Raw genomic sequence first — 19,558 nt, 5'->3', positions numbered from 1 at the left:
GAATGTTAGCCAGGCGCCAGCCACGTGCCTTCGTGCCCAGGAAGGCCAGTGGCATCCTGGGGTGCTTTAAGAAGGGTGTTGCCAGCAGGTCGAGGAGGTCATCCTCCCTCGCTATCTGGAGTGCTGGGTCCAGTTCTGGGCTCCTCAGTTCAAGAAAGACAAGGAACTAGTGGACCTAGTCCAGAGGAGGGCTGCGAAGATGAGAGGACTGGAACATCTCCGTTACCAGGAAAGGCTGAGAGACCTGGGGCTGTTTAGCCCGAAGAAGAGAGATGCATATCAAGATCTGAAGGGCGGGTGTCAAGAGGGTGCGGCCAGACTGTTCGCAGTGGTGCCCAGCAACAGGACAAAGGGCACAAACTGGAACCCAGGAAGTTCCACCTGTGCTTGAAGAAAAACCTTCACTCTGAGGGTGCCAGAGCGCTGGAACAGGCTGCCCAGAGAGCTTGTGGAGTCTCCTTCTCTGGAGAGATTCAAAACCTGCCTGGATGTGTTCCTATGCAGTCTGCTCTAGATGAACTTGCCTTGGCAGGGGGGTTGGACTAGATGACCTCCGAAGATCTCTTCCAACCCTGACAGTTCTGTGATTCTGTGATCTCTTCGGCCCTGCAAATGCTTTCCTTATCACCTCCCTGCACCCCCCTGAAAACCCTGCTATTAAATCCTACATGTTGATTGACTTCTTCAGCCTGATTGGCCCCTGTGTTTGCTCCTTGCTCTAAGCTAGCTGCCTGCTGCCGGGGCAGTGGTGTGCCAGCGGTGCAGGGCTCCTCTGGATGCTGCCGGAGCGTGCAGGGAAGCTGTGCAGTTCCTTGCATGACCCGCGTTGTGGGGAGCGGGAGCTGGGGCTGGCCGTTGCTGCAGGCAGCTGCTGTGCATGGTGTGGGCTGCAGCAGCGGGGTTGCGTGTTAAGCCTGCTTACGTAACCTGTAGATCATTTTCTCTCTTTCCTGATCAGCTGCTTTCCTCTGAATGCAGAAGAGGGAAGCTGCTACCCTCTCTGTGCATGCTGCGTCACAGGAAGAGTGACGGGGAGAGGGGTGGTGGAGAGCAAGGGACAAAGGTTAAAAGATTGAAGCAATCTGGGAAGTGCCACTGCTAGAAGGGGAACTGCAGGAGTGCAAGCTTTCTCCTGCTGTGTTCTGAGCTGCAGTATTGAAAACAAAATAACATAGCAGCAGCTGCACTAGAGGAGTCATAAGCAAGCCCGAAATTTGTTAATTCTTTCACCGAGACAGCATGGAGGATTCTGCAGATCAGAGTCAGGAAATGAGATATCACATGCTGCAAAGGTAAGAATTACAGATAGGATTGTCTCCTCATAGCAGCAGCTGTCTTGGACCGAGGCAGCTGGGCACCCTGTACTGGGAACTCGTACTGGTATTTTTCCATCTTAATTTTATCCTCTGAAGCCTCACGAGTGACTGGGAGGTATCTGTGCATGCAGTCTGCAAGAAAGATGCTAGAATACATCGTAACTGGGGAGTCGGTGTTTAAGATTCTGCACAACTCCTAACCTCTGTAAACTGAAGGATTGATGAGCATTTTGAAAGTTTCAGTGTAACAAAACAGTGCAGTTGTGACCTGGTGATTAATAGGCATGACTGTTTCTAACTCAGCATTTTTTCGGTTTTGTTTAGAGCTCAGTGTTCTTTCTTCCTTCCTGCTCAACTTCTACCTCATCTTACCCTGCCAGAAGAAAAAATACCTGCTGTTTTGATTGTAATGTGCAGCCTGTGGTTATTACTAAATAAACTTAATGTTCTTGTTATGCTTACTGTCACAAATTAAATGGAACTACACTTGCTTATAAGCAAGTGTTTGGGCATTATTCTGGATGATGAACCTCTGGTTTTGATGAAATTTTATCTGTAGCAGTGTCTTTGTGTGTGTAGTAGTTTCAGCTTGGCAGGATAGTTCATAGATATTCACAGATTCTGACCCCAAGATTTTTAGCTTTTTTTTATTTTTGTTGAGACTGCTCTCAATAAACCTGCAGTGAATAAACCTGTTTCGCTTGTTGGACTATGCTCCTTCCTTGCCATGACGTAGATTCTGACACTGTTTAAATACACTATTTCAATAGAAATTCAACCTTAACAACACCTTTCCTCTTTTTCTTGCCTGTTGGCTCCTGTCCTTGCACTCTTGGGCTGCGATTATCGCAGAGCAGTTTGTGAACTCTTGCTGATAGGCACAAGTTTTAAGTTCAATGATGATGTCTATCTCTGAAAGTGCAGTTCGCTGGAAGAAGAGAAAGTACTCGGGGGAATAACCTCTGCACACTTACTTGTTATTACACCCTTCTCTGGATATCAGCTAGCAGCTCTTCTTTGAGACAGTACTTGACTGGATGCACTTCGATCTGATCTAGTACAGCCATTTATATGTCTGAGAATATCATTGGGAGATAGGCATCTGTGTTTTCAGCATGCTGTAAAATCATCCTGTTGATCTTGTTTTTTCTGTTACCTTTACCTCTCCCAGTCTTGGCCTCATGGATTGCTTCAGTATCTCTTTCACTCTGCTCAGACCAGGTTTTGACTTCCCAGTTAAGCTCAACATTTGCAGGACTGTAACTTGAAGTTCTCCACCATTGTGGTCATTGTCCACTATGTCTTCATTGTCGTGGTAATATCTAATACCATGCAGGAGAGGAAGATTGATGTGTTAATGCAGAATGCAGGATCCAAATTTCAAATAAATATACTTTCTTGCTGTTCTGGAAATCCTCACCAACTGAGGGTTGTGCTGCAGTGGGACATCACGGCCAAAGTCACTGGTGTGCATGAAGGCAGGCAGGGAAGGATCTGCTCCCTCCTGCACGTGGTAGGTAAACATCTCTTTGTGGTGAGAGCTGGACACGGGTCTTTATTGCCTTAGCTGAAGATGCCTTTCGTTCCAGTAGAGCTCTTGGTTGGTTATACTGGGATTTGGCATGCACCTTTTTGAAGTGGCTGAGCTATAGGGTATGGGCCAAGATCCTTTTTGTTAGTGTAGGCTGTTAGCAGCGTGGCCGTTGGTAGGGAAGATGGGTAAGAGAAGAATCTGATAAATTGTTATCTAACAAACCGGATACCAGCTACAGTTTGTTCAGGACTTCCTTCATCAGCAAAGTTTTTAGTCAAAATACTGCTCTGTGGTGTTACTGTGCTCCTAGTGAAGAATGAAGGAGGGTCTGTATTCCATATGGGTAAATCCTCATAGGCCAGGATGCATTTATAAGGGAATGTGAGGGGGAATTTCCTCTTGGGCTGTCACTGAGCTCCTCTAACAGCAGCTCGTTCAAGCCAGGATGCTCAAACCTCACATGGGGCAGTGAACCTCATGGGTAGAGCTCTTGGGCTACCTGCTCTTGGTGGCTGCATCTAAAAGGAGACCCCTAGATGTTGTATGTGATTTGGCTTGTCCTTGGGTTGGTTTTCCCTTCGTGCCCTCCCCCAGCAGTTCCAGACACTTTCTGCCAGATCCCATCCCATTTCCCAGTGGAGTTGCTCAATGGTATCAGGGCTTCAGCAGCTGATTAGGCCAGAGGTTCCTGATGGGTTCCCCTGGCCAGCAAGGCCCACGCTGCTCTGGGGGACAGATGCTGCTGGTTACACAGCTGCTCTGGTGGCACTGACCCCCTTGGCTACAGCTGGGTCTTCCCAAAGCATTGAATAGATTTTTAAAAACCCTTCCCAATATTCATCTCCCCTTCCTGCAGAAAGGGTCTGTAATCCTGTGCGGTGGCAGGAGTAAGGACTTGAGCGTGTTCATGGGAAAGGAACACGTTACGTAAAGCAGGCTAAATACAGTAAGAAAAATGGGTAACTGAGCCTAGAGGTGAAGCTTCAGGGGCTTTAAAATAAGAACTCTGCTTATTGCTGCAGTCATGCTGCACTACGGTAGACGCATGGTGCAAAGAGTAAGTCTTTGCTTTCCTCTTGAGCTTCCTCTCACCAGTTCAGCTTTGTGAATTTTAGCAAATTGAGTCCTATAGCACTCAGAAAAGCAAAGGGTGATTTATCCATGTGTCACTTCTGAGGAAGCTGCAGCGTAAGAAAGGGAAGTGACTGTCCTATTCCCACAGAGAAAGATGGTGGCAGAGCACAGGGTTGATCTCGTCGGACTCAAAATTGGCTTTCACCGCTTGTAGCGGAAGTAATGTGATTAATTTGTCCTAGCTCACAGAACTTCTGAGGAAGGTATTTAAGACTGGATGATAGGAAATTCTTGTAAGGTAGCAGAGTCTCTAATTTACACCTGGAGACTTACTTGCTTCGTTCCCAAAAAGAATTTGTTTATGGAGTCTGAACTTAGTAGCTTGTTTCACCAAAGCCAGAAAATATTATTGCTATTTCCCAGCTTTCCTAGCTGAATTGAAAGCACTGTGGTGGAGCATTGTTGTTCTGTATTGGGCAGCAGTATACAGTGAACATATTTTAACCTATTTATGTATTAGCATGATCAGAATTTCTCCAGATAACCTGGTGTTTGCAGAGAGATAATCGAAAAGTATTTAAAAAATAAAGTAATCTCTGTAAAAGCTGAGGACCGGGCGCTGCAGTGGTCTGGAGGCAAAGAGTGATTCTACTTGTCTGCTTGGGGAACGTGGTTGAGGTGAACTTTACAAATTATTCATGTATTCTCTTCTATTTGTGTATGTCTGCACTGCCAAGTTGCTTTTCTTCTGTCTCCCACAAATCTCCTTAGGCCCAGCATGTCTGGTTTACACCTTGTAAAGCAAGGCCGGGAGAGGAAGAAAGTTGATGTGCAGAGGGATTTCACTGTGGCTTCTCCCGCAGAATTTGTTACTCGTTTTGGAGGGAATAAAGTTATTGAAAAAGTAAGTTACTGACCTTTTTTGACTTGAGTATATTGCATTTTGTTCCCTTCTCTTGAGCTATGACTTCCCTCTCTTTAAGGGTGTACATTGCAGATACCAAAATAATAATAATCCTGAACTTGAAAGTTGTACTTCTGCCTGTAATCATTGTGTTTCCATTCTATTTTATGTGTGATAAAGAAACATCTCATTGTTTTAGCTTAGTGTGACAGGAAGAAAGAAAACTGGGTGAGCTAGAGAAATGTATTCAGAAATATGCAATCCCATAATGGATGAGGTCTCGTCCTTTTAGGTATTGAATGTTTTAGCCACTTGTGCCTGTTCTCATGTATCCTGCTCTTAAATCCAGACAAAGCATGATACATTAAAGTCGTTATGGTCGAGCAAGAGCTGATTTCTGAATTGACTGATGGGCCATTAAATGTTCTTGCTGAATTGAATGCTGGCTAATGAAACTGCACCGCCCCAAAACCGGATAAAGGATCTGCAGAGAAAAAATGTTTTTCATTATGGTTTAGTGTTTTGTGCTACTTAGACTCTATCTCATCCCTGCTTCTAATATACTCAGGTCCTGATAGCAAATAACGGCATTGCAGCAGTGAAATGCATGAGATCCATCCGACGCTGGTCCTATGAGATGTTTCGAAATGAACGGGCGATCAGATTTGTTGTCATGGTGACTCCTGAAGATCTGAAAGCGAATGCAGGTGAGTTGGAGAGTGCACAGGTGCATGAGCCTCTCCTTGCACAGATCCGTGTGCACACAAGGATGCAGGAAGTTCTATGTATGTCCACTGCGTCATGTACCATTCTGTCAGGTAGCAGATTTTTCTGTGGGGAGATGAGCACTTCCAGTACTGTAGGATTAGGGAGTTTTAGGGCAAGTAGTGTTTGTTAGATTAGCAATCTAAGTGAGACCTTCTTTGTTTGCAGAGTATATTAAAATGGCAGATCACTACGTCCCAGTTCCAGGAGGACCAAACAACAACAACTATGCAAATGTGGAACTCATTCTTGATATTGCTAAACGGATTCCAGTGCAGGTGAGAAGTGTCAAAGACTGTTTTCAGAACAGAAGGTAACACTGGGCAATCTTCTCTCCTGAAATAACGAGCTGTATTTGGGGAAGAATGATCTTGACAAAGAAATGGGAATTGCAAACCTATACGAGCACAAAAAGGTGATGGATATTACAGTGCGCTGGATTTCCCAGTATGAATGTCTGCAGGAGATAGAAGGTTCCTACACTTAGTTCCTCTAGCTGCAGGATGCTAGCCTTTTAATCTAAGCATAGCATGTAGTTCAGGAGGCTGCTCTGGCTTATCAATGTTATGAGGCTGTTTTCAGTGAGGAATAGAAAGACTTGAAACATGCTTTCTATTTCTGTTCACATGCTTGTTTTCCTGGAACAAAGAGTGATTCCTGTTATTTTCTTCTGCAGGCTGTATGGGCTGGCTGGGGCCATGCATCTGAGAACCCTAAACTACCCGAGCTCCTCCACAAAAATGGGATTGCTTTCATGGGTGAGGCTATACACCTCTGATCTGATGTCTAGTCCTTATTTTAAGATGCGTGGGTTTAGTGGGATAGAAAATCCCTAGCCTAAAAGAGCCATGAGATACGGTTTACTAGTGCAACATTGATCATATGTTCTTTACAGTAATCAGAGCAACAGAACATGCTAACAGCATACTCTGTGTCCAGTCATGGAGGCTAACAAAATGAGGTGAGGTTTGGACATATGCTGGGAAATAGTTCTTGTGTGGGAGAAGTGACAAGTTCTCCAGCACATCTTTGAATATTCTGAGGTACAAAATCAGAAAAGATTCCTGTTCAAGCAGATTGTTTCAAAAGCTGAATGTCCCTCTTCCCATTTTAAAGAGGATGTTGGTAGTTCGGTTTTGTGGAAGGAGTGGAGGCGATATGTGAATGGTAACAGTGTGTGAAGTTTGTGGTCTAATTAGCGGTATAGTTAACTGAGTGCTGGAGATGTTCGTTACAGTGAGTCTCATCGTCTGAACCATATCGATCTGATTATTGGATAAGATTTTTGAGACGTGCTGTATTTAAAACAAAAGATAGACTTGTGATAAAAGTCACAGCCTGGGCATAGCCTGGGGGTAGTTGTATCATGTTCTGATTTCTAGCAGATCTTTTTATCTGTCATGCCTTGAACCACAACCATGGAAATACTCTGGGCCTCTGAAGAGAAGTGGGTTTAAAAGCTGTATTTTAATTCCAGTTTAAATCTCTTCCCATCATACACTACAGTCTCATGCAAACCACATTTCAAATAATATCAGGGCACTGAATTATTATTCCTGTAGCACATGATGTGCACACCTAGTACCGGTTACTGGTGCCTGCCACCCCTGGGAGAGCAGGCCCAGCTTGAGGACACACGGACAGAGCTTGCAAGCTGAGTGTGGCAGGACTTCTTTAATAGGATGGGCACTTAAGAAGCTGCTGTTCTGTGTCTGTGGTTGCATTGCTGTAGTTTCAGTTGCCTTTTCCTCCTTCTTGGTCAAAAGTACTCTAGTTGGTTTGCTTTTGGTTTCCTGGCTGATATACTTAATGCTCTGTTTTGTTCAGAAATGTTGACTGGTTGAGATGTGGCATGTAGCAACCCTGCTAAGAGTGTTTATTTATGGGATGCAAACCAGACTTCTGGCCACTTCTCTAATGACTGGTGACTCTTGTGTCTCTCTCAAGCATCGTTTTTGCTCTTTGCAGGTCCTCCAAGCCAAGCAATGTGGGCCTTAGGAGATAAAATTGCTTCTTCAATAGTGGCTCAGACTGCCGGCATTCCAACTCTTCCTTGGAGTGGCAGTGGTAAGCGGGTGTTTGTCAAGCTCATTCTAATCTTTTTTTCTTCAGCACATCTGATCTTTAAGAAGGGTCTGTGCACAAAAAGGCATTCAAAGAGATGTTCCATCTGTTCAGGGTTTCAAATTTTTATTATCCGAGGCTTAGACACAGTGACTGCGATATATGTGGATAATGTCAGGCAAAGTTTACGTGTGTAACGCGCCGTTAGTCGAACAGTACACCTGCAGTATCTGGTATTTCTGTAGGCTCTGCTTTTCTAGCGTGTAGTTTTGGAGCACATGGCCAATCCTCTGCTTCCATGGAAGCTCTATACAGTTTCAAAAGACTGTAAATAACAACCTGCTTCCCAGAATTGCACAAGGTAAATGGAGGAGGGTATAATTTGTTGGATGAAAAGATCTGCTCCCCAGGAAACAGAAATGTCTATTTACATTCTGCATTCTCTCTTGGGAACTAGTCTGGAAGCATTGTCACTGCTTCCAGACGAGTTCCCTGTGGAACTACGACTGCTGTTTGTTTCGACACTGTCTGGCGTGTGAGGTCTGACTGAGCTTTGCAGCAGAATGAGCTAAGAAGACAATGCTTACGTTTCAGGTCTTCGAGTGGACTGGCAGGAGAACGATCTTCAGAAGCGTATCTTGAATGTCCCTCAGGAACTGTATGAAAAAGGCTATGTGAGAGACGCAGATGACGGACTGCGGGTAGGTGGCCAGTGTTTTGAAGGTATCTGAGGTCATGCTGCATGCGCCCCTGGAGAGAACTAGAGGTTTCATGTGAGTGCAAACCAGAACTAGACTGTCAGCCTCACCGAACTCAGTCTCGGAAATTGGAAAGTGATCTTTCACCTATCACCTTCGGGCCCAGGCTGCAGAATTACGTGCTAATTGGGTGAAAGGGATAAATATGGGAACAAAGTTACATTTCATTAAGGCTCACTTCTGGTGTTTGTTTAATGCAGGAAGAATCATAGAATCATAGAATGGTTAGGGTTGGAAGGGACCTTAAAGATCATCTAGTTCCAACCCCCATGCCATGGGCAGGGACACCTTGCACTAGACCAGGTTGCTCAAAGCCTCATCCAGCCTGGCCTTGGCCACTTCCAGGGATGGGGCATCCACAGCTTCTCTGGGCAACCTATTCCAGTGCCTCCCCACCCTCTCTGTGAAGAATTTCTTCCTGATATCTAATCTAAACCTCCCTGATTTCAATTTGTACCCGTTACCCCTTGTCCTGTCACTACAGGCCCTTGTAAAAAGTCCTCTCCCAGCCCCCTTGTAGCCCCTTCAGATACTGGAAAGCTGCAATGAGGTCTCCTCGGAGCCTCCTCTTCTCCAGGCTGAACAAGCCCAAAGAAGTTGTTTTTAATAAATACACATGACTTCACACTTGGTTTAACCTTTTGTTAAGTTTTCCTTAAAGAAATACTCTAGGAGAATATTCTAGGATTTGGGAATTTTCCTCTGTGAAGGGGCAGTGTGGAGTATATGGTTTTTCTGTCTTACTCAGCTTAATGATTTTCTGTATTACAAAGAAGTTTTTTTGTATATTTAATGGTGTGAAGCACTGACAGAAGATTTTGTGATCACTTTGAGAAGCTAGAGTTTCACAGAATCACTGCTGATTTTCCCAACCACAAGCACACTCTCAAACTGGAGTGTTTGTTTTCTATCCCATTCATGTTTTGGTTGATTAATAGGGTCAGACATGGAAGCTTGGACACAAATCAGCAGGGTCATTATGAACTTTTCAACTTGATTCTGGTAACTTTTTGTACTTACCCATGTTTTTCTGCCCATCTTAATCAGGCTGCTGAGGAGGTTGGCTACCCTGTCATGATCAAGGCTTCTGAAGGAGGAGGAGGAAAAGGCATCAGGAAAGTTAACAATGCAGATGACTTCCCCAACCTATTTAGACAGGTAACTTTTCCGACTGATTTCTACTGTCTTGTTCTAAATGTTCAGGCTGAATGATTTCAAGAGCCCAGAATTAAAAACGTTGAAGAACTGAAAAAGCCTGCATTATATATCAGAGCCAGTTTAGCTACTTTGTAGCATGAGTTCATACTTTCTTTGCTCTGTATGTTGGTAGGATTTCAATATATCTGCATATCAGTGGTCAAATGCCCAAACATCACAGGAGGTACTGAATAAATCCAGTAATGGAAGGCATCTGCAGTGTAACTCAGAAATGTTGAGGGACATGGGCCTTCTTTGGTTTGTGGGCTGTTCAGGAAATCTGAGAGGAATGGGAACAGCACTGTAATTATAAACAAGCGAATACAGGGTATTTTCAGCCTTAAGTGGCCCAGGGGAAATATTATGGATATTCCTTGCTTAAAAGACGCACTTGGGATGATTGTGACTGAGACAAAAGCTGATTTTCCTGTTTCTATGCTGTCCCTGCTATAGGTTCAAGCTGAAGTCCCAGGCTCTCCAATCTTTGTAATGAGACTGGCCAAGCAGTCCCGTCACTTGGAGGTGCAGATCCTGGCAGATCAGTACGGCAACGCCATCTCTCTCTTTGGCCGGGATTGCTCCGTGCAGCGCAGGCACCAGAAGATTATTGAGGAAGCACCTGCTTCTATTGCAACTTCAGTGGTGTTTGAGCACATGGAACAGGTGAGAGTGGCTCTGCAAGTTCTTTTCCCTGTGAGACTCCAGAAACAGGCAGGACTTTCTTTTTTTTTTTTTTTTTTGACACTGCCGAGAGTTTTGCATTGTTGAATTGTTTAAAGGACAATTTAGGGTTGTGTGTCTTAAACTGCTTTGTGTGAGCAACCACTCACATTTCCAAAACTGACTGAGTCCACCATGTGCTGACAAACAGCTGTTGGGCTCCCTTCAAAAATGCATGCACTCCAAAAACAGGAGGGAAGTGTGGTTTACATGTATATTGTCATATGAAAAGCAAGCTACAGAAGTTGTATGAATTGCCTAATGTGCTGAGTATTAGAAATATTGGCTTCAAACTCTGCCTTCTGTAAACTCTAAGTGAAATAACCTGGAGGTCAAAAAGTGCTGTGCCACAGCCTTTTTTTGAGCCTGTTACAAGCTTTTGGATGTTTCAGAATACCAGCAAAAACGACTGAAGTGGGTGGGGTGCATGAACAGAGCCTAGATACCTGAGCATGGGGTCTGGAAATGAAATACTCCTCTTTTCCTGCATCCCAGTGTGCTGTGAAGCTTGCCAAAATGGTGGGGTATGTGAGTGCGGGCACTGTGGAATACCTGTACAGCCAGGATGGCAGTTTCTACTTTCTGGAGCTGAACCCTCGCCTGCAAGTGGAGCACCCCTGCACAGAGATGGTGGCTGATGTGAACCTGCCAGCCGCGCAGCTCCAGGTGAGTCAGTGCCCAGGCCTTGTGCTCCGGAGGCTTTCAGAAGTACTCTGTGGTATGCTGAAGAGGTTTTTTTGCTGAACCCTTAGTAAAATAGAGGGGCAGATTCTTGTCTGAGTCACAGCCAGGGTTCTGTGTTACAACTGGATCACATACTGACATTATGCAGATAAGGCCCGTTTTGGTACTTTCTCAGCTTTTTCAGCTTTCTCTATCTTCTGTGGCTGGAGCAAAGCTTCATTCATTACTCCAAAATATATAGGCAAACCTTCTGCTTTGACTGTTTCACTAAGTTATGGCTCTACCATTTGGCTCTTTCTGATGTGGAAAGTGAGGAGAGGTTATTTTCTAGTTGTTTCTCCTGGTCTGCTAAGGTAGACCTTCAGCCAGAAGGAGTGTGAAGGGAAGCAGTAGAGGAGTAAAACACAGAGGTAGGAAAACTGTTTTAAGGAAAGGTTGTGTGTAAAAAAGCCTGTCTCAACAAGCTTTTAGCCATGAGCAGTTCAACTTTTAACTCTGAAATTATTTTGTAAAATGAGTTGGCCTCTGAGGCTAGCAGTGTGATCAAATGCTGTGCCAGCTCTGAGCAGCGCATCGCCCACTCTGCCTCCAAGGGACAGCGGCCTCTTCCCAGAGGTTCTAATGACAGAAGGAGGTAAAAAAGACTAGGCAATTGGATTTTTCATCTTTCAGCGAGTTCAGCAGTTGTTTGAAGTTCAGGAAAGTGACTTGGCTCTTTTTAATTTGGATGAGCAGTTCTGGACTTCCAGAGCAACTGTTTCCAGCTCTCTAAGCCCCTCACACATTGCAGATGCTTCCTTCCTCCTGTCTGAGTCCCTGCCACGTAGCCTTCTTATAAAACAAGACTTGTGCCACTTGAATAAATGTGGCAAAGTCGTCAAGCATTTGTCTTGATTTACTGGTTTTTCAAGGGGAAGTCATGGCAGTTGGTGACAGTTATGGCTCACATGAACAAGTAAGCTTTCTGCTGTTCTGATCCCCAAAGTAATGAGGGAGTGCTTCACAGATCCTGCAGAAAGCCTTTGCTGATCTGCTGTGCTTCCTCTGTCCCATGTGCACCCCCACTGAACTCCGTGTGCTGCCATGCTATCTCCCTCTTCTCAACCCTCATCTTTTCTGCTGGCGGGTGAATGCCGCAGTCCTCTTTTCCCTCTTTGTCTTACACCACGCAGGGGCTCTAAGTGCTCTTCTTCCGTTTTCTCAACCCTCCCATTCTTATCTTCTTGCTTTCTAGTTTCTTTCTTCTCTCTGCGGTTTGTGTTACAAAACTTACTGGGTAGATTGGGTAATGGGTTTAAATGGAAAGTGGGGAGGTTTAGATTAGATATCAGGAAGAAGTTCTTCACAGAGAGGGTGGGGAGGCACTGGGACAGGCTGCCCAGAGAAGCTGTGGATGCCCCATCCCTGGAAGTGTCCAAGGCCAGGCTGGATGAGGCTTGGAGCAACCTGGTCTGGTGGAAGGGGTCCCTGCCCATGGCAGGGGGTTGGACCTAGATGGGCTTTAAGGTCCCTTCCAGCCTGAACCATTCTGTGATTCTGTGATTCTAGACGGTAGAGAAAACAAACAGTTGAACTGTAATGTCTTGTAGGCTGCTCAGGAGCCGGATCATCTTCATTTTGTCAGAAGACTTTTTGGCTTTGGCCTGAACCTTCTCTCGGCAGGCGATTCCAGCAGCTCTATGTCTGTATCTGGCATTGAGAGTTTTGTAACTGGCTGGATGCTTTCCTCATTGTTTTGGGCACTGTTCTTCTTACTGCTGATGCTAGATACACCTTCATAGAACGGCACACTGATGATTTGACAAGTTTAGTCTTTCGTCTATTGGTATCTGGCTAACAGACAGCTGCAATAAATGGTTAAGCTAAAGCTCAGCCCTTTTGAACTGTAGTTGTAAAAAAAACCTCCAAAAAACCCCAAAACTCCCAGCTAATGAATGGAATGAGAGGGACTTTGTTCCTTAAGGATACAGCTAGCAGCCAGGTAACTCTCTCCACAGTTCAGAGTTGCAAAATTCCAGTTTCCTATAACCAGTTAAAGTCCCAGTAAGACTGGGACCTTAGTATATTTTTAACAGGCCTAATGCGTTCCCATCCTCAGCTGACCTAGCACTGGTCAGCTTTCTCTGGGGCCTTTTAATCAGTCAGTGGAAAATACTGGCTGAAGGGCTTAAGGTGGATATTACACTGAGCTCAGCTGTCCTGAGAAATACGGATGTTCCAAGACATGTCATTGAGGAAGGCTCGCGTCAGAAAATAGGCCTGCTTATGTGCTGTACTAGAGCGGCAGCAGCAGCTTCTACAGAGAATTGGTAGAATTAATCCTTCAAGGAATAGGTCCTCTCTGTGAGGAGAGAAACTTCGTGGTTGTTTCTCTGTTTTATTATTATTATTTTTCCTTAGATTGCCATGGGGATTCCCCTCCACAGGATCAAGGATATCCGAGTGATGTATGGTGTTTCTCCTTGGGGAGATGCAACTATTGATTTTGAGAACTCAGCCCATGTCCCCTGTCCGCGCGGCCATGTCATCGCTGCACGTATCACCAGTGAGAATCCTGACGAGGTGAGTGTGTTAAGTTCTGCTGTTACTGATCACACTCTCATAACTGTAGGCTTTACGCTGAGGTTCAATCCCTGCTGCTGATCCTAAACGTTTTAGCAGCAAATTTAAAAGATTCTTCCCTTAGCTAACTTAGTTGATGGTTCTGTAGGCTCTGATCACAGCCTGAGCTTATTTGTGTATGAGCACAAAGAGTTTCTCTAGCCTTCAGAAGCCTCATTACTTCCCTAATTTTGGATTATTCACTTTTGCTTTAGGATGTAGAGCAATGTCTATCTGTCTTTACAGGGATTTAAGCCCAGTTCTGGTACAGTTCAGGAACTGAATTTCCGCAGCAATAAGAACGTCTGGGGCTATTTCAGTGTTGCTGCTGCAGGAGGGCTTCATGAATTTGCAGATTCTCAGTTTGGTCACTGCTTCTCTTGGGGAGAAAATCGTGAAGAAGCCATCTCGTAAGTAGTCAGAATAAGTGGTAGAACCTTAGAAATTGCTTGGTTTTGTCCTCTTTGATCCCAGGTACTGTGGATAAAACAAGACTCTTACTTCTAGGAGTTTTAAGAGAAGTTTCGCTCTCTTTACCTTTTTTTACATATCATGGCCAGGCTTCTCATCCTGTTTTGCTTTGCAGTTGCACTGTGTTGCATCTACATTTCTACATATTTTGCTTACTTCTCTTTCTCTTTTAACTTGCTGTTTGATTCCTGCCTTGCATAGCTGCTGCTGGGCTGTGCTATAGCTACTGTTGTGTTGAAGTCCCTGTTTGAAAGCATTTGGGTGGAAGGCTTCTAACAGGAAAAACATTGATACTTGTTAGGCCAGTGCTTCAGAATGGTTTATAAAAGCACTGGGTGTCCGTACATGGTGTGGGACATTAAAACATCTGGTCATAAGACGGGACTGTCTGACCTGTCATCCATGCAGAGCCTTTCCTCTGTTCCATTCTGGGTGGGACGGAGATCACATCTGTTTGCCTGATGTATACTCTGGCATGTGCTAGGTGCCTAAATGATGATAACAGTGGGAACTCCGTGTCTCAGCTGGTGCTGGCTGAGCTGCTCGTGTTACACCAGCAGCACACTAAGAAAATCAATATTCTTTCATTCCCAAGCACGTCATATAGGACCTTGCTTCAGTGCACATGCTCTTCTGCTGTTACCTTCAGACTGCTTTTTACCAACAGCTCATGGGGAACTATCTAGAGTTCCCAGCTTGCACATTGCCATCAGTATGGGATAGATAACAGGTATTCTTTTCTTGTCCAGAAACATGGTAGTGGCTTTGAAGGAGCTATCCATCCGAGGGGATTTCCGAACCACTGTTGAGTACTTGATTAAACTGTTGGAAACTGAAAGCTTCCAGCAGAACCGCATCGACACTGGCTGGTTGGATCGGCTCATCGCTGAGAAAGTTCAGGTGCAGCTGCTTGCTTTACAGGAGTACAGATTGGAGCGAGGAGGGGAAAGGCTGGAGGGCAGGTGCACGCTGGTTGAGAAAGGACAAAGATGTAGAAGTGATTGATTTCCACTTACTACTTTATTCATAAACATTTTCACTGGACTTAGTTCTTATTTACATCAAAATCCCAGGTCATGCCTGTCAGGGAAAAGTGGTCTTAAAGTTGGCCAGAAAAGCATCTTAGTGTACGTGTGAACTAAGGCGAATATTTTGGTTTCCAGTTTGGGGCAGATGATTATGGAAATATATGTGGAGCCTCAAGATTTGATGCAGGAAGAAAAACAAAAGAGTTTTTATTTTAAGGAGTTAGAGGTAGTTTTCCTATGTAGTGTTTGTATGCATGCTACACCAGCTTAATATTAAAGAGATGGGCCATGAATCAAAAGTAGAGCCGAGACTGTTGATTCTTCAAGTGGGTGTCCAGAATGGACTGAAGGTGAAGGAGATGTAACTGTGTTATGTACCCTTTCTCTCTAGGCTGAAAGGCCTGATACCATGCTGGGGGTGGTGTGTGGAGCTCTGCATGTGGCTGACGTCAGCTTCCGGAACAGTGTCTCCAACTTCCTGCACTCTCTAGAAAGGTAAAATTGCCAGCGGGTCTGGTAGATGGCTGACACGCAGATAGTAATTAGTTTTGATTTACAAGTTTTGGTCAAGTACGATACAGTCCAGACGTGCATGGAGCTTGTTCTTTGCTGACAGTGCTCTGGTCCCAGGCAGCTGTTTATCTACTGGCCTCAGAAAACTGACAGGTATCTGTGCATCTCCCCGGCGTATCCCCTGCTGTTTGCATGGATTGGTTTGGTTTCTGGCAGCTTTGACGGGAGCTCCCAGAAATGGCTCAGAAGTGCGGAGTTCTTCCTCTGGGTGCTGCTGGGGCAGCACTAGGAAGTCTTGAATCACCAGATACTGTCTTCTCCCTGTTTTGAGGATTGATTAATTTTCCAGATTTGACCTAATTTTCCAAATTGAATGCTTCCTGCTAGTACTTGGAAAACCCTCTCTGCTCCTGCTGGCCTTAAGGTAGGGAAACTAGTCATAACACTCTGTCACACTAAGCCTGCTGTTATCCAGGCAGGTCTGTTCTTAACGGAGTTCTTTTCCTCAGTGTCCTAATGGTGAGTCCATACGGAAACAGGGGGAAAAGCTGCTTTATCCCTGTGTTAAGTCTGTAATTCAGGCTGTGATGTGCCTTTTGTAGATGCTTCTCTACAGAAGCGGGTGAGGCAGAAGGGGGTAAGTGGAGAGTAAAGCTGGTTTGTGTGGCTGGAGAGAGATGTGTCTCTCCTAAGAAGAGATGGTTTAAAAGCCTACTCCCATCTCTGCTAGTATTTTCCACATCCTTGCATGCATCTTTGAACCTGCCCCTGATAACTGTTTGGTGGCTTGTGGAAGACCAGTTTTGTTTTGTACTCCTCTTTCAAGGGGCCAAGTCCTGCCTGCTCACACTCTGCTGAACACTGTGGATGTGGAACTCATCTATGAGGGCCGGAAGTATGTACTGAAGGTACGATGCACAGTGAGGAAACCCATCCTCTTGCCATTTGTTGTTGGAAATGTCTGGTTTGTGCTGCTCTGGCTCAATCCTTCCAATACCTGTAATTATTTGAGTTAAATCTATGCAGGGTTTATTTTCTCTGCTTTAGTGGGGCTAAGAAATCAGTACAGTCTCCCTTAGGATTATACCCCAGCACATCTTTCCATTGCAATGTGTTTGTGTATCTCTGTAAACCTTTTAACCTGTTAGGATCAGGAAGTCCTCTGAGTAGGCTGAAGAGTATGTTGTTAGAGGCAAAGACTACTGCCTGTTGGCTGACCAAAACTTTCAACCCATGCTTCTGAACACGTACATCTACTCTGTTGCCCATTTTCATCAGCATTACAGAATTTGTAGCAATTTTTCCCTTTAGTGTTGCTTTTTCTTTGCTGTGTAAAAAAACCAAAAAAAAAACCCCAAAAAACCCAACCCAACAATGTTAGAAATATGTTTTAAAGATTGCGAAACCGGGTGCAAAAAAAACCCCCAAAAAACCCAACCCAACAACGTTAGAAATATGTTTTGAAGATTGCGAAACCGGGTGTACAAAAGTTAGGAAATAACAGATTTGAGATTGCCTGTGCAATCTTAATTAGCTTCCTTGGACATACTCCTTATGTTTTTAATGACATGACCATATACTGTTTTTTGCAGTTATAAGTATTCTGCGCTCCTGCACCTCCCTGATTTTATCTTGGCACCCCTTGGGTGAGAAATAGTGGCACTGAACAGCAGCTAAAGTACACCTAGTGATTTACCCAGCTCGAAATAGGAACTCTGTGGCAGTGACTGTGACAGGATCCCTTTATCCAGGGAGAGTTTTAGCTGCTTTCTCTGAGAGACAATCTCTTTTTTTTTTTTTTTTTTTCCCCCAAATGATGTCATTCTTTATGCAATTCTAGTACACATCTGTGATGTGTACGTAGATCAGGTTGAAGAAACGGTCTATGATTGCATAATCAAACCTGTACAAGGAATGCGTAAGTGTGAGAGGATTAAGATACACAAACAGCATTAGTTCCGGCATCTCCTGGCTGCTAAATGCTTGGCTTTGTGATCCCAATATTTTTTACACTGTTCTTTTCCATCTAACATGGGAACAAATGGCTCTGTTCCCCTCCTTTAATTCCCACTGTTGTGGTGCTTGGAAAACTGTATGTTGTGGCAACCAGGGCACTATCTGTGGCATGCCTGTGTTTATTTCACGTGATACCTACCGTTCCTGTGAATCTGCAGGTGACCCGGCAGTCTCCCAATTCCTACGTGGTCATCATGAACAGCTCATGTGTGGAAGTTGACGTGCACCGGCTGAGCGACGGAGGACTGCTTCTCTCTTACGACGGTAGCAGCTATACTACCTACATGAAAGAGGAAGTGGACAGGTAGGAACCACTAAAGATTGATGTTTAACATTTACATATAAGCCAAAATTAGGTGTACTTGTGACTTTATGCTTCCCAAATTTCAGCAGGGAATGGAATTCTGTCCTAGGAAAAGGTAACAAGATCGATGAGTTAAAAGGGAGAAGTTGCCTTGTCCGGAAGAACAGATCTTGGTTACTGTAGAGGAAAGAGCTGGAGTCCATGTTCTCCTGCTGACTCTTTAAAAGTGCCCTTTTGGATTATTAAAAGCACAAACCAAACCAACCAACCAACTTCCGCTAAAAAACCCCCACAAAACCAACCCTAAAAACGGAACATGAAAATCTTTAAAATCCCCGGAACTCCAGAGCTGCCTTAGAAATAGATACAAGATTTATTATTTCAGTGCTCCCACAAAATTCCCTGCAGGAATCAGCTGTAGGCTTCGTAAATCTCCAGCTCCTGGAATGTGAACCGCTGCCCCCTCTGCTGGTTTCTCCTCTGTGACAAATGCAACGCATCTGGTCAGGAGCACAGAGCGAGTTGGGTAGCTTTCTGGGTTGGAAAACGAATAAACTCTCAACCTCTCAGTCTGCCCAGGATTCATCCTGCTCTTTTCAGCCTACAAGAGCATTTTGGGTGAGGTGGGCAGTTTGGTGAGCGTACTGCCTGTGTTGTACACTAAAAGCAGTGTTTGTTTATATGAAATCTTGAACTTTTTGGTTCTGGTTCTGACAGCCAGTGATACCCGTTTGGTAGAGAAGCAGCACAGGGTGACATACAGCCTGGCAAAGGGCTGTTCTAGCTGGTTTCTGATCCCCGGCTTCCACAGTCCTGTTACGATATGATTCAACTTTTGTGCGCAGGGCTGGGCTGTTCAGCTCAGAAGAGCTGGTCGAGGTGTTTTGGTTTCATTTTGTTTTGAAGTAGAATAGGGCAATAGAGAAGGGATTTTCCCCTTCTTGTGCTTTCAACAAGAAATTCTGTTGCAGTGATTTGTCCCATTCTTTCCTAGGTATCGCATCACGATAGGTAACAAGACCTGTGTGTTTGAAAAGGAGAACGACCCCTCCATTCTGCGCTCACCTTCGGCTGGGAAGCTTATCCAGTATGTGGTGGAGGATGGGGGACATGTGTTTGCAGGCCAGTGCTTTGCAGAAATAGAGGTAAAAGAGTCTCAAAGAACTGACATTACTGCAGATGCTGGATCTGCCTAGGCAAAAGCTGGGGTGGGAGGGAAAGGTGGAATGTTTTGGAACTGGGAATTGAGAATGAGGGATAATTCACAGTATTTCCTTTCCAAATTTTGCCTGTTTTTTAACCTGGACTAATTCAGGAATCAGCAGTGAGAGTGATGGGGTGGGGAAGAAATTACTTAACAGCTGAAATCTGAGTGTTAATGACAGTATACCAAGTGATTGGCTTTCACCAAGTGAAAGCCAGTTGTATCCTGGGCTGTATCAAGAGCAGTGTGGCCAGCAGGGAAAGGAAGGTGATTCTGCCCCTGTACTCTCTTGTGAGACTCCACCTGGAGTACTGCATCCAGCTGTGGAGCCCTCAATATCAGAAGGATATTGACTGGTTGGAGTGAGTCCAGAGGAGGCCACGAAGATGATCAGAGGACTGGAGC

At 44.8% G+C, this 19,558-nt stretch overlaps 1 protein-coding gene across 1 annotated transcript in view; it reads left to right on the top strand.

Annotated features, from left to right (window-relative positions):
- Positions 1-19,558, top strand: part of ACACA (acetyl-CoA carboxylase alpha) — a gene marked incomplete at its 3' end in the record, with an annotated part of 84,658 nt that overhangs the window by 12,175 nt on the left and 52,925 nt on the right. Inside the window, exons 3-18 of the mRNA XM_010146932.1 lie at positions 4,696-4,828; positions 5,397-5,535; positions 5,762-5,871; positions 6,270-6,351; positions 7,562-7,660; positions 8,252-8,358; positions 9,463-9,573; positions 10,066-10,275; positions 10,828-10,998; positions 13,417-13,578; positions 13,864-14,027; positions 14,838-14,988; positions 15,508-15,611; positions 16,456-16,537; positions 17,804-17,949; positions 18,944-19,094. Of these exons, the coding sequence (XP_010145234.1) occupies positions 4,696-4,828; positions 5,397-5,535; positions 5,762-5,871; positions 6,270-6,351; positions 7,562-7,660; positions 8,252-8,358; positions 9,463-9,573; positions 10,066-10,275; positions 10,828-10,998; positions 13,417-13,578; positions 13,864-14,027; positions 14,838-14,988; positions 15,508-15,611; positions 16,456-16,537; positions 17,804-17,949; positions 18,944-19,094 (2,122 nt within the window). The remainder of the gene's footprint in view (positions 1-4,695; positions 4,829-5,396; positions 5,536-5,761; positions 5,872-6,269; positions 6,352-7,561; positions 7,661-8,251; positions 8,359-9,462; positions 9,574-10,065; positions 10,276-10,827; positions 10,999-13,416; positions 13,579-13,863; positions 14,028-14,837; positions 14,989-15,507; positions 15,612-16,455; positions 16,538-17,803; positions 17,950-18,943; positions 19,095-19,558) is intronic.

The sequence above is a fragment of the Eurypyga helias genome, unplaced genomic scaffold (assembly GCF_000690775.1).
Source record: "Eurypyga helias isolate BGI_N326 unplaced genomic scaffold, ASM69077v1 scaffold1410, whole genome shotgun sequence".
In the NCBI taxonomy this organism is placed as follows: Eukaryota; Metazoa; Chordata; class Aves; order Eurypygiformes; family Eurypygidae; genus Eurypyga; species Eurypyga helias.
The sequence above is the reverse complement of the archived record's forward strand: the minus strand, read 5'-3'. Positions and strand labels throughout refer to the sequence as shown.